At 65.8% G+C, this 12,964-nt stretch overlaps 3 protein-coding genes across 4 annotated transcripts; 1 reads left to right on the top strand and 2 right to left on the bottom strand.

The window, feature by feature from the left end:
- Positions 1–97: 97 nt before the first annotated feature.
- On the top strand, positions 98–653 carry H696_00379 (protein phosphatase 1, catalytic subunit; the record flags this gene model as incomplete). The annotated part of the gene is made up of 1 exon (XM_009494227.1): positions 98–653. The coding sequence occupies one exon, from the start codon at positions 98–100 to the stop codon at positions 359–361; it is 264 nt and encodes an 87-aa protein (XP_009492502.1). The 3' UTR covers positions 362–653.
- Positions 654–1,607: 954 nt separating this feature from the next.
- On the bottom strand, positions 1,608–4,783 carry H696_00378 (hypothetical protein; the record flags this gene model as incomplete). The annotated part of the gene is made up of 3 exons (XM_009494226.1): positions 1,608–2,109; positions 2,390–3,251; positions 3,592–4,783. The coding sequence occupies 3 exons, from the start codon at positions 4,781–4,783 to the stop codon at positions 1,764–1,766; spliced, it is 2,400 nt and encodes a 799-aa protein (XP_009492501.1). The 3' UTR covers positions 1,608–1,763.
- Positions 4,784–7,736: 2,953 nt separating this feature from the next.
- Positions 7,737–11,417, bottom strand: H696_00377. 2 transcript variants are annotated; one of them, XM_009494224.1, is made up of 9 exons: positions 10,905–11,417; positions 10,383–10,764; positions 10,040–10,193; positions 9,763–9,874; positions 9,541–9,680; positions 8,989–9,333; positions 8,624–8,904; positions 8,234–8,351; positions 7,737–8,086 (listed from the first exon to the last, which is right to left on the bottom strand). In XM_009494224.1, the coding sequence occupies exons 1-9, from the start codon at positions 11,366–11,368 to the stop codon at positions 7,800–7,802; spliced, it is 2,283 nt and encodes a 760-aa protein (XP_009492499.1). In that variant the 5' UTR covers positions 11,369–11,417; the 3' UTR covers positions 7,737–7,799. The 2 variants fall into 2 exon arrangements, with proteins under 2 accessions (XP_009492499.1, XP_009492500.1); XM_009494225.1 differs by lacking the exon at positions 10,905–11,417 and having other exon boundaries at positions 10,383–10,848.
- Between the last annotated feature and the right edge of the window lie 1,547 nt (positions 11,418–12,964).

Genomic DNA, 12,964 nt, shown 5'->3' with positions numbered 1-12,964 from the left:
CCCCGATAAGGACACCCAGAACTGGGGCGAGAATGAGCGTGGTGTATCCTTCACCTTCGGCCCGGACGTGGTGGCCAAGTTCCTGGCCCGCCATGACATGGACCTCATCTGCCGCGCGCATCAGGTGGTCGAGGATGGCTACGAGTTTTTCGCCCGCCGGCAACTGGTGACGCTCTTCTCGGCGCCGAACTACTGCGGGGAGTTCGACAATGCCGGTGCCATGATGAGCATCGATGAGAGCCTGCTCTGCTCCTTCCAGATCCTCAAGCCGGCCGAGAAGAAGCAGCGCTACGCGCATCCCGGGGCCGCTGCCGGGGCCGCCGGGGCCGCCCAGGCTGGCGATCAGCAGCGCCGCCGCTAATGTTGTGTGCCCACGCGTCCGCCTCTTCCCCTTCGCCGGGGCCCAGTGCACGCCCCAGAGCGTCGGGGGAAGTACGGGACACCGGGGAGCGTGGGGAGAAAAAAAAACACGAGAGAGCGGCCTGAAGACGGACACCCTGTGCGGGGTTCTCACGCGCCTCCTCTCTTCCTCCTCCCAGTGGCTCACATACACAAACACACACGCACGCATGCACACATGCACACGCGCAGGCATACACACGCACTCTCAGCTGCCTCCCTCCCATGCTCCCCTTCTGTATCATACACCCACATTTCTTTTACCCTTGCATGTGCACCCATCTATCCGCCCCCACACATGTGCACGCGCGTATGCACACACACACACACACACACACACACACGCGCGCGCGCGCGCGCGCGCTCCATGTGCTGTCTGACACAGTTTCGCCACAGCTGGGCTCCTCACATCATGTCCGGCACTCGTTCTCGTTTTTTTCCGGGAGGTGGCGAATGGGGGAGGGATTTCACGGGCGGTCAACGCTTTTCTCTAGCCCGCCCCCCCCCCCCCTCCTTGCCGCTTTTCCATCGGACACATGTGGATGGACACAGGTGTGCTGGAAAATACAGAAGGCACAAATGTACCGACACACAACAGGCAAGCACAGAGGGAGAGGAGAGGAAAGAGGGAGAGAGATATTCTCACAAGGGGCATACTCACACAAGAAGCAGGAGAAATTATCAGGGATTTTATAAAATTACAAGCGCCAAGCAGAGGAAAGGGAAAGGTAGGAGAGGGAGAAAGGGAAGGGGGGCAAATGTGTGCCTGCAGCGCTAGAGTTGTGAAATAGAACGAGAGGGAACAGGGGGGAGGAAAGAGGGGAGGGAAAAATGTACATGTTTTCGGGCGGTTGTCGGGAGGGAGGGGGGGAATATGGCAGGGGGAACAGGGAGGCGGAAAGCCAACGGCAAACTTGCCTGGCCCGCATCCCCGGAGGCTCGCACATGCGAAGAGCCCTGGAGAATGAGGGAGAGGAAAGAGCGATGGCGCGCGCACGAAGAGGCAGGAAGGAAGACAGCGAGAGAGGCAGGAAGGAAGGCCAGGAAGAGTGGGGAGGAGATGGACCCCTCTCCATCGGAGGAAGGAGGAGAGAGAACAAGGCGGAAGATGGTCGAGGGACGGGGGGCTTCCCTGTCCCTCGGGACGCATCCATCACCTTGCATCCCCCGCCGGGGGTCTTTCTCTCTCTCTCTCTCTCTCTCTCGCACTCTCTCTGGCTCTCTGGCCTTCCCCCTCGCCCTGGTGGGCGCCTGGGAGATGATATGACACGACGGCGGTGCCTTCGCTCTTTCTCATGCCCGCCCCCCGGTTCTGCCATCTCTTTCACCGCTTGCGAGCGCACACGCGCACAGCCGCACGCCGCTTACTTCTTCTTCAGGGCGATGGCGTTGTACTTCTCCACCAGCTGGCCCATCTGGGACTCGAGGTCGGCGATGGTGGCATGCTGCATGGACTCGGCCGCGGTCAGGCGCTTGATCTCCTCGATGATGCTGTTCTTCTTGATCTCGAAATCCGAGCGGACGCTGTCCGAGCGAGTGCTGAACTCGAGGCTGATCTGATGCTCGCGGTCATTGATGTCGCTGTTGTACGCCTCGAGCGACTCCTCCAGGGTCTTCCCCGGCTGGACATTCAGCTTCAGCAGGGCCTGGTTGCGGAAGCGCTCGTAGTGGATGACCTCCGTGCGGTGGATGATGTCAAAGAGGTGGGTGCTGTGTGCCAGGACGGAGGGGGATGAGCCATGGATCAACATCGTGCCACACCGGAGGAGCAGTGGGCAACAACGGGGGGGGGGGGGGGGGGGGGGGGGGGGGGGGGAGGAAGGAGGAGGGAGCACATGTCGCGAGAAGGGAATCAGAAAAACGCCACAACAACAGAGAAGAGACGACCATGGGGGGGAAGCAGGAGGAGAGAAAGAAAGGCAGAGGGGGAGAGAATGCAACGGAAGAACGCCCACACAACAGGCACAGGCACAGGCACAAGCACACGCACCGCAGCAGCAGCGAACGCAGGCGATCGAAATCGCAATGCTCGGGGTTGTCAACCTCAGCCACACCCCAGGCATACTTCCGGCCACGAACGGACCGGCCGTCCGGCAGATCGACAAACTCCTCCGAGCAGATGACCGCGAAGGGGATCGGATCGGTCTCGGCCGAGTCCGAAGCCTCCTCGTCATCCGACGGCGGGGGACGGTACACCGGGATGTCGTACGCGGCGATCTGCTGGCGGATGCGGTCCTTCAGCGAGGCCAGCTCGCTCGGGGTCAGGGTGTCGGCCTTGGCGATAACCGGCACCAGGTTGGTCAGCTGGCCGATCTTGCGCATGGACACAATGTCCAGCAGAGAAAGGCCACCGGTCTCGGTGGATGCCAGGCCGCCGGCCGCCTGGGCCGCCGCGGCGAGGGACTCCTCGCTGTCGCTGGCCTCGGAGGCGGTGTCCTCGCGGGCGATGTTGTTCTCACGGTGATGCGAGTGTGGCTCAATGAAGTACAGGCACAGGTGCACACGGTTGTCGGTCAGCCCGCTCCGGTCGGCCAGCAGCTCATCATGCAGGTAGCCCTCGAGCTGGCTCTCCAGATGCCGGACGATCGGGTCCCAGCTGGAGGTGTTGTCGATCTGATCCGCAAACCCCGGGGTGTCGATCAGGGTCAGGCGCAGGTCGAAGTTGCGCTCGATGAAGTCCGCATCGATGATGGTCAGCATGTTGGTGGCGGCCTCGGCCTCGGGGGCCGCCTCGTCGCCCTCGGCCACCGCCGGCAGGGTGGCCTTCTTGTGGCGCTGCGAGTGGTCACGGGTCATCAGGTGCGTGGAGAAGAGGGTGTTGATGAAGGTGGACTTGCCAACACCGGAGGGGCCTGGAAGGAGGAGAGAGAGAGAGAGAGAGAGAGAGACAGGAAGAGGGAGGGAGGCGGCGAGGCGAGGCACCCACAAGTGCATCGCATCACAGAGACACACACGGGCATCGCATCACAGAGACACACAAGGGCATCCGCAGACCGGCGAAAGGATTCGCCGGTCGATGGGGGGAAAGAGGGAGAAGAGAGGCACAAAGGATCAGCATCATCGGCCGCAAGGGCGGTGGCGGGGAAAAGCGCAGATGGCTCCATGGGATGACCCCAAGAGGAGAAGGAGGGGGGAGGGGGGACGAGCAAAGGGAGAACGAGGGACGGGGATGCGCCATGACCGGCTACGCACCGACGAGCACCATGGTCAGGTGGGCGCCCTTCTTGGCCACGCGCCTGTGGCGCTGGTTGGGCAGGTTGGAAATGCCAAGGCACATGGCGGCGGCTTCGTGCGACAGGGAGCCATCGGGGTTTTCGCGGCCGGAGGCCGGGACGCCATTGACCAGCAGGGGCGGGCGGCGAGAGCGTTCGCGGCGAGCACGCGCGCGGTCGGAAGTCGCCGAGTTGGTGGAGGAGGACCCATGGGAGGAGGAGGTGAGCGAAGAGTTGGAGGGGCCACGGGCCGCAGAGGAGGAGGAGGAGGAGGAGGAAGAGGAGGAGGAGGAGATGGAGGAGGAGGAGGAGATGGAGGAATAGGAGGCCGACGAGGAGGTCCGCCGGCGGGTGGTGGCAGCGGCGAAGGATTCGTGCGGGGCCTCTGCCACCGCCACCGGCGTCACAGGGCGACGGGAAGAACCACTGTCGGTGGCAGTGGCGGCCGAGGCCGAGAAGGGCGTCGGAGGGTGACTGGCCTGCGCCGAGCGGGGAGTGTGCGGCACCCCGCTGACCCCGGCAGCAGCAGCAGCAGCATCCACATCCGACGATGAGGTGACAATGCTGGAGGGAAGGTTCCGGCGGGAGGCCCGCTGCGAGGAAGACCGTTCCATCGGCATGGCGCCCGATGTCGACCCGCCGGAGGGCGTGGTCGGCGTGGTGGCCCGGGCTCCGGCCCCGGCAGCGCCATCCAGCGGCAGGGACACCGGCGAGAAGGAGGCCGACAGAGTGGCCACCGACACCAGGGACCCGGCGGCCGGGGCACGGCGCGCAGAGGGAGAGGAGGAGGGCGAGGGATTCTCGAAGGCCGCGGTCAGGGCGGCCAGGCGCCCGGAGGAGGGGGAGGGCGGCACGGAATCCCCCCCACCCGGGGTCACCGGCGGCAGGGGGGAATTGTCGGCCGACGTGCCGGCCGTCTGCCAGAACTTCATGGCACTGCGGGCGGTCGAGGAGACGGCCTCGCGCTCGCGCGCATGCAGGGCCGACGGCGAGTGCGTGCCGGCGACATTGGCACTGCCGGGGGACCCACCGCCGGTCGGCGACCCGGCCTGGGCCGGATCATCGAACAGCTTCCCAGCCAGGTGCTTGACTCGCTCGCGCGAGGGGGGCGCCTGGGGGGAGCTGCTGCCCAGGTCGGGGCTTCTGGTTGTCGGGGGGGCGCTGACGGTCATGGCTGGGCGCACGGCTGCGTCAGGCGGTGGGAAGGGAGGGAGAAGGGAGACCGGACAAACACTGGGGAAGGATGGGGAGAAAGGGGGAGATGTGGGGGGGGGGAAGAGAGAGGGAGGGAGGGAAGGAGGGAGGGAGGGAGCGGGGAGGGGGGCGTGGTTAGTGGGGCAGAAGGCGCGACACTGACAAACAGGGAAGGCGGGGCGCGTGCGCGCGCGGAGGGATGAACAAAGAGGCGAGAGAGCGCATGGGCGCGAGGGGAGACAAGAGGCTGACAAGGGGAAAAGAGAAGGAAGGGCGGGGGATCTGGCAGCCGCGAAGGAGGGAAGACACAGATCCAATCAAACAAGTGCAAGAGAGACAGAGACAGACAGAGAGGGAGGGAGAGGGGGCGAGGGGAGGGGGATGTACCAGGACAGAGAGGGGGAGCAAGAGGGAGGGGAGTGACGCGCCGAGCAGGCCTACGTCTGTGTGTGTGTCTGTATGTGTGGGTCTTTCTCTCACGTGTGCGCAGCCAGATCCGGGCTTTGGAGGAAGGGGGAGGAGGAAGGGAGGGGCCGACAGGGGGGGATGGTGATGCTTCTATCCGTGCACAGGGGGATGTGGAGCGGAGATGAGGGGGGGGAGAGAGAGGGAGGGAGGAATAGGCAGGTAGGGATGAAACAGAGGCTATAGCGTCATTTGCAGACAGGAGCAGCCAGGGACGAGGGGCACTCAAATAAATATCTGACAAGGGAGGAAAGGCAAAAGGAGGCAAGAGGAGGGATAAGGAGGAGGCAAGGGGGGAGGCGACCGGGGGGGGGGGGGGGGGGGGTGGCACGCGCAAGGGGGTTTTGGTGGCCCCGCTGGGGAGGGGAAACAGGGAGTGGGTGAAGGGAGGCACAGAGGAGCAGAATGGGGAGGGGGCGGGGTCTTGCCAGGGGGGGGGAGGGGAGGGAGAGAGGGTGGGGAGAGGAGAGGTCCATCGCACCGCGCCCCCGCACGGGCACGGGCGGCGCCCAGCCGGGCAGCTCCGAAGAGGGAGCCGGACAGACACACATACACACATACACATGCGCATGCGTATGCACGCATTCTGAGGCAGGGGGAGGAGGTGTGAGGGGGGGGGGGGGTGGGGGGGGGGGGGGAGCCCAGTGAGGCCGAGCCAGGCCGCGGCGAGTGACGTACATGGAAAATCAGATAAGATTACGGAGATGGAGGTGTGAGGTCGGGGTGGGTAGTGGGTAGGGCGGCCCGGCGGTGATGCGGGGGCGGCTGTCGCGCGGGTAGGAGCAAGAAGCAAGGGAGAGATAGAGGAGGCGCGGCGGGAGAGCAGGCAAGAAGGGGCGGCAGGGACCGGCAGGGGGTGGTTGGGGCGGGCTGCACGCTGGGGGGGGGGTGATATCTTAAAAAAAAAAGTCCTCCAGATGCTCGGACAGGGGCGTGCCGTTGGTACTGGTGGCCGGGGACGCGGCTCACACGATCCCCTCCCCAGCCCAGCCATACCCCCTTCTGCGTGTGTGTGTGTGTGTGTGTGTGTCTTTTTCCGGGCACTCCCCCTCGGCCTCCGCTCTCGCCGGGTCTCCCCCCGCCATACCAGGCGAGTGCCTGGGATTCGGGTTTCCCCTGGGGGAGAAGGGGCGGTCTGTTGCCGGGCGGCGACACACACGCACACCCAGAGCCGGCGGGGGCAACAGATAACACGCCTCAGGAGGCGGGGGGACCTGTGCCTCCGGGCCGCGGCTCGGGGCAGGCTACCGGGCGCCTGTTGCTGCGCGGCAGAGGCCCCGAACGCGGGGCGAGATCGCCACGGCGATAAAGGAGACCCGGTGACCGCGGCTCGGGGGAGGTGGGGGAACCCCTCCGCCAGTGGCACGCCGCACGTAGTCGATACTGGGTCGCCTATGCGCGGGGTCAGCCCGAGGGGTGGAGGTCGCAAGGGCGCGCCTCGCCCCGTGTACGCCGAGCCGGGTCCAAAGGACCACCGCCCCCCCCCCCTGCGGAGCGCCCCCGGGCCAGGTCCCCCCAGCAAGCGCAGGGGAGCCCTCCCCCGCGCCGGTCTCAAGGTGAGCCCCGCAGAGTGCGCGCGCCGAATTATCTTGATTAGGATTCCAACGGAGATAGGGAGCCGGGTGTGAGGGAATGAAGCAAGATTGGCCGGGTTGCTGTCCCGAGCGCGCTCGCGCGGCATTGCCCCGTCTCGGGGCCCCTGGGAGCGGGATGCGACCCCCGGTCCGGGCGGCATATCCACCAACCGTGTTCCCTCGGTGCGACTGTTGAGCCCCCCGCTTTCCAAGCCAGCACCCGGCCAGCGGGGGAGGGGAAAAAATAAGAGCACAGGCGCCGGCAACCGCGCCCCCCCTCCCCCCCCGCAAGACTGCCCCACGCCCACCGCCCCCCGCACGGTTCCGCAGGCCGAGATACGGGAAATGCTGGCTCCCAGGGTTTACCCCTGGCTGGTGCCCCTGCCGGGGCCGACTGACCCAGCCTCGCCCCCGAGAGAGAGAGAGAGAGAGAGAGAGCACACACGCCCGCAGACCGTACTCGGAAGAGCACCAATGCAGGACCGAGCCTCCCCCCACCCCCGATGCCCCCGGGCCAGTCCCGCGCGCCCGCCGAAAGGAGGCAGCCACAGGAAAAGACAATGGTGCAGAATGAGTGAAAGGCAGGAATGCGCGGCGCCTGGGGCCGATTTGTGGGGAACTTACTGGTCCCAGGAATGTGCTCGGGTCCGCCCGCCGGAAAACCCTCCCCCCCCCCTCCCCCGAGCTCGCCACCGGAGCCGCCCAGATCCCCTCGGTGCGCCCCGGCCCCCGCCAGCACCGCCCTCCGGGGGGAGGCCCGGACCGGAGCGCGGGCCGCCGGACGACTGGCTGATAATAGGGGGCCCCCGCCTTCATCCCCCTTGTCAGAATCAGAAGAGTGGCGTGTATCGCCCAGTGAATGTATAAAGGTCGCTCGCAAAAGCCAATGGAGTGCCAATCTATGGTTCTATTTTCCGTATCAGGGGCGTGATCCGGGGGCGGGGAATGTCACGGGTCAGGACCTCCTCCCTCGAGCAGATCGGCTCGGCATATTCAGCACGATGGGCAGCTGCTTCTGCTCCAGTAACCGGGCCTTGGGCCCGGAGTACAGGTACGACGAGGGGGGGGCGTGGCTGGGCCGGCGGAAGTTGGACTTGGTTTGCTCGGAAAGAGCATCCAGGAAGATCATCCGACAAATGAGGCGTTCATACTCGTTGCGAGTAATGCTGGAAGGACCGCCCTGCTGCTTCGACACCTCGGAGGCCAATTGGATGATGGTGAATTTCCCGGGATTGGCCCGTACTGTGTGGATGAATGTGCAAGTGTGGGCATGCGAGCGGGTCGAGGTCAGGAGAGACAGAGAGAGATGATGGAGGGGGGAGGAGGAGGAGGAGGAGGAGGAGGAGGATGGACATGTGCATGCCAGTTGGGGAATCCGGTGTGACGCACCAGTACTTAGCACTGTCACAGCGACCTCGGTAAGGTCAATGGTCACGAAGGTCTCGGTGGATCGGCAGTTATCGCAGGTCTTCTGGCACTCGGCCGCATCGAATGTCTGATCGAAGTACTGCATGACCAAGTGTGAGGGAGGAGAATGAACCGGAAGGCCGGGAACCGGCCAAATAGAGGGACAGCAGGTGAGGAAGAGGGATGGCCGGGTGAAGGGTCAGTTCGGTCCCCGGAAGGACAGGAAGGCCCCCAGGGGGGGGGGGGGAGAGCGGGAGAGATGGACCAATCAGGGCATGTAGCCGCGGGTCTGTGGGTGCGTGTGTGCGCGCGTGTGTGCGCGCGTGTGTGCGTGCGCGTGCGCGTGCGCGTGGGGCGAGACACAGCACGTACGGCTAGGATCCGCGAACGCCGGCATGCCGAGCGGTCTTCGCAGAAATCGACCACCTGCAGCAGGAGGCTGTTGGCCACCTCACGCTGCTCCGGCGACAGGGGCTGGTCCGGGGAGTTGATCATCAATGAGCGCAACTTATTCGAGTCCGCCAGGCTGTAAAAGAGAATGCACTTGGAGGGCAGGCCATCGCGCCCGGCGCGCCCGGTCTCCTGGTAGTAACCCTCAAGAGACTTGGGAAGGGTGTGATGAATGACGAAGCGAACATCCGGCATGTCGATCCCTGGCAGGGGGTGGGCGTGCAGGAGGCATGAGTGGCAGCCGAGGGGCGGAATAGAGGGGAGGGGCGGGAGGAGCCTCGACGCACCCATGCCGAAGGCAATTGTGGCACAGATGACCTGGTATCGCTTGGCCATCCAGCCGGATTGGATGGCACTGCGTTCGTCGCTCGGCATGCCGGCGTGGTAAGCCGCGGCGGAAATGCGCTGCTTGACCAGGAATTCGGCCAGGGTTTCGCATTCGCGCTTAGACAGGCAGTAGACAATGCCGGACTTCCCGGCGAAAGACTGCCGGATGATGTTGTACACCTCCTGCATGCTGTCGGCTGCCCGTCGGGGCTTGGCCACCACCGAATAGTCCAGGTTTGTGCGATTGAAGGAGCTCGTCAGTGTGACCGCTTTGAGATTGAGATTGAGCTGGGTCTTGACGTCGGCTGGCACGGGCGCCGGGAGCCAGGTGGACACGCAAGCCGGGGAAGGGGGGCAAGGGGGGGGCAAGGGAGGGGGGGGGGGGACGGTCAGGAGCGGAGCATTAGAAAGAGAGAGAAGGGAAAAGGAAAAAGGAGGGAGGGAGGGAGATTGTGCCTGAGAAGTGCGCGCGGGGGAAAAAAGGCCGGGATGGAGGGATGGAATGATCGTACAAAGGACCAGCTTGGTGGCCGTGGCGGTCAGAGCCAGCAGCGGAACACTTGGGAAGCGTGATCGAAGCTGGAGGTTCTTATAATCCGGCCGGAAGTCGTGTCCCCACTGGCTAACACAGTGGGCTTCATCGATGACGAAGCTGGCGCGACGGGCATCAGCAAGGGCGACAAGAAAGGGGCCACAGGGAGGGAAGTCAAAACAAAGAGAAAAAACAGGCGTACCGGGCGAGCAGGTTGCGCTTGTACAAGCTGAGGAGGATCTCCCCGAGGAAGGAACTGGATGTAATCATCTCCGGGGTGCAATAGAGCAACTTGACACGTCCAGACGAGAGCTCTAAGCACGATCGCGAGCGAGCGGGAGAGACCCGCGAGGAGGGGCGGGTGGGGAGATCAGTGGAAAGGCGGAAACCAGGAAACCGAGGGACAAGCCCAGTAGCGTGTGTGTGTGTGTGTGTGTGTGTGTGTGTGTGTGTGGGTGGGTGGGTGGGTATCTGCGTACCACGGGTGACAAATGTGCGCGACTCGCTGGTCATGCTGCCAATCAGGAAGAGCGCCGGAATCCGGAGGCGCTGTAAGCTGGACACCTGATCTTGAATGAGCGACAGCAGGGGAGACACCACAACCGTGGTCCCCTCGCCGCAGAGCGCGGGGGCCTGCCTCGGGATGGAGGCGAGAAAAGGGGAAGTAAGTGCGCATGTGGCCAGGAGAGGGCGATTGAGAGAGAGAGAGAGGGGGGGGAGGGAGAGGGAGAGAAAGAGAGGGAGGGAGAGGGAGAGGGAGGGAGGGAGAGAGAGGGAGAGGGAGAGAGAGGGAGAGGGAGAGAGGAAGGCACCCTGGCATACCTGGTAGCAGAGGGACTTTCCGCCGCCGGTGGGCATCAGCACAAAGACATCACGGCCAGAGAGTGTGGCGTTGATGGCCTCGAACTGGTTTTTCCGGAACTCCCGCAACCCGAAGACATCTCGCAAGACCAAGCCCAAGCGTGTGGTCCAGGAGAAGTCGCTTCGACGGAACTGGACCAGCTCCTCGGTACTGGTGAAGGTGTGTGCCGAAGTCTCCATGCTCGGGGCGGAGCTCGGCGAGGAAAGGGCACTCTCGGTCCAGTCGTCCTCCGGTGTGTTGCCGAGGACCGACTGCCAGAGGAGGCCGTCATCCACATCGAGGGACATGCCACGTTGAAAGGAGGTCGAGGAGATGAAGGACAGGGCTCGGACGATTTGCTCGCTGGAGGGGGGAGGGAGAGCCATACACACGTGCATGCAGGTAAGGGGCGGAAAAGGTGGGAGAAGATGCACACATGAGGTGAGAGAGAGAGAGAGAGAGAGAGGAAGAAAGAAATTGACGTGGGAGAGGGCATGACGCACCGACAGGCGATCAGGCCGGCGACCGGTTGCGGGATGCTGCGCGACGCGCTGGCCGAGCTACCGCCACCTGTTGAAGGGGCGGCTTCGACTGCCGCGCAAATGACATCGCTGATGAAGGCCCGTGCGGCTAGCAGCTGGGACCGGTGCTCCAGGAGCTGGGCATCGGAGAGGGCCGCGGCAGCGGCCCGGTCGATGCGCACACATCTGAGGGCCTGGAGGCGCGCGGCCAGCTCCTCCGGCGAGGCGTTGTCCAGGCTGCCGAGGAGATTCCGTTGCGGTGGGAGAAAGGCCTGCGAGAGGGGCTGGTAGGGGGGCTCGGCCCGGGGGCGCTTGCTCAGCCCGGGGGTCGAGTCGGCCGAGAGAAGCGGGCGCTTTAGCTCCGACGGCGAGTCCCCCAGGATGATGACCTGCTCGTCGGCCGGCGCCGAGGACGAGTAGGCCGCAGAGTATCGCGCGACGCTCATGGGGCACCTTCTCGCAAAAGGGCAACCACGGGGGGGGGGAGGGGGGGGGAGTGGGGGGGGGGGGGGGGGGGGGGGGGGGGGGGGGAGGGGAGGGGGGGGGGGGGGGGGGGGGGGGGGGGGGGCCAAATGGCGCCGGGCCACGCAGGGCGCAGGCTGCCCCCGGAAATGTCGATCCCTCCCCCGCCCGGCCCAAATCCGGGGAGACCCCACACAATCGCGGACACGGATCGAGGAGGCCAGACACCACTGCCGAGCGGAAGGAGGTTACTCGGCCGGTGCTGCGGCGGAGGCGGCCGGGGCTGCCAGATCGGCCCTGATCGGGGGCCCGTCTCTCCGCCGGCCGTCCCCCCATGCTCCGTTCGGTCTTGCGTCTCTCTGGCGCCTGGGCCCAAAGAGGGCAGCGAATCGCGGTGCGCCAGGCAGATCGATCGCAGCCAGGTGTGGCAGTAGCAGCAGCAGCAGCAGCAAGGGGCGTACCACCGGACCGAGAGGCGGCACCCGAGCGACGCGGGAGCAACCTGTGGCGCTACCGGCGCAAACTGGCGCGCTTTCAGAGTTACACCGGCCGCGTGCTCTGTTGTTAATCGACATGTAACTGAGAGGAAGGCCCACCTGGGCGCGTAGGGGGCAACTCCGGCGGCCGGTACCCCCGGGTGGCGTGTGGCGCGCACCAGCGGGGGGGGGGGGGGGGGCGGTGGGCAAGGGGCAAGCCTCGCGGCCAGTCCCGGGGTGCTGTGGCCCAACCACCATGCGCCGGGCCCGGCCCCGGGGCTCCCCTGTCCTGTGACAACGCACCCGGTCGCGGGGCGTTCTGGCCGCCCCGGGGCCGCGCCGGGCGCAAGAAGGCCCCACTGCGTCCGACCTGGGGCGCTTGGGGCAAGTTTACGCGTACCTCAGGCTGCCCAGTCGCTCGGGGGGAGGGGGGGGGCGGGGCGGGCGCCGGGCGCGGTGCACTTGCCCCGGTGCCTGCCGGCATGGGTCGGTCTCCCTCGCGGCTGTGTCGGGGAGGAGAGGATGCAGACTGGGCGGTCAAATTCCACACCACGGCCATGGGGGCGCGGGGGGAGGGGGGGGGGGACGCCCGCCAAGTGCCGCGATGTGAGGAAGGATGATGTGGTTGTGTGTCATTCGGCGCCTCGGGTGATGCGCCGGGCTTCGGCGAGCCCCCACCCCGACGGAGGGCACCTAGGGGGAAGGCCGGCCGGAAGGAATGCCACTGTCTCGGGCAACGAGGCGGCCTGTGAACGGGTGGAATGTGGAACTCCCATCCGCACCCAATATGCGGAAGGTCGTGGCCGCCGGCGGGTAATAAATTCTTTCGCGGCGTGGATTGGGTGGGCGGTGCTTTGGCAGACGGACACGAATGGGGACGCATGCGGACGGTTCTCGAGCGCCTCCACCCGTGGCGGGGGGCCGAGACGCACATGGCAGGCATATGCCAGTGGGCCCCGGCGTGCACAACACGCTGCTGGCCCCCGCCCCCCCCCCCCAGGGGGGGGAGGGCGATGGATGACAGGCGAGCAGGGCCCGACAAAAGGCACGGCGGCCTGCTCTTGGGTCTGGGGGCTGGGGGATTGTGCCGGGCGCCGGGGGGGG

This window comes from Fonticula alba (assembly GCF_000388065.1).
Source record: "Fonticula alba strain ATCC 38817 unplaced genomic scaffold supercont2.1, whole genome shotgun sequence".
Taxonomy (NCBI): Eukaryota; order Rotosphaerida; family Fonticulaceae; genus Fonticula; species Fonticula alba.
This window is presented reverse-complemented; position numbering and strand designations above follow the sequence as displayed.

Coding starts and splice junctions, on each gene's coding strand:
- H696_00377 (XM_009494224.1), bottom strand. CDS start 11,368: ATGAGCGTCGCGCGATACTCTGCGGCCTACTCGTCCTCGGCGCCGGCC. Junction 10,194..10,382: donor GAAAGTCCCTCTGCTACCAG/GTATGCCAGGGT, acceptor ATCCCGAGGCAG/GCCCCCGCGCTCTGCGGCGA. Junction 9,334..9,540: donor GGCCACCAAGCTGGTCCTTT/GTACGATCATTC, acceptor CGCCCGTGCCAG/CCGACGTCAAGACCCAGCTC.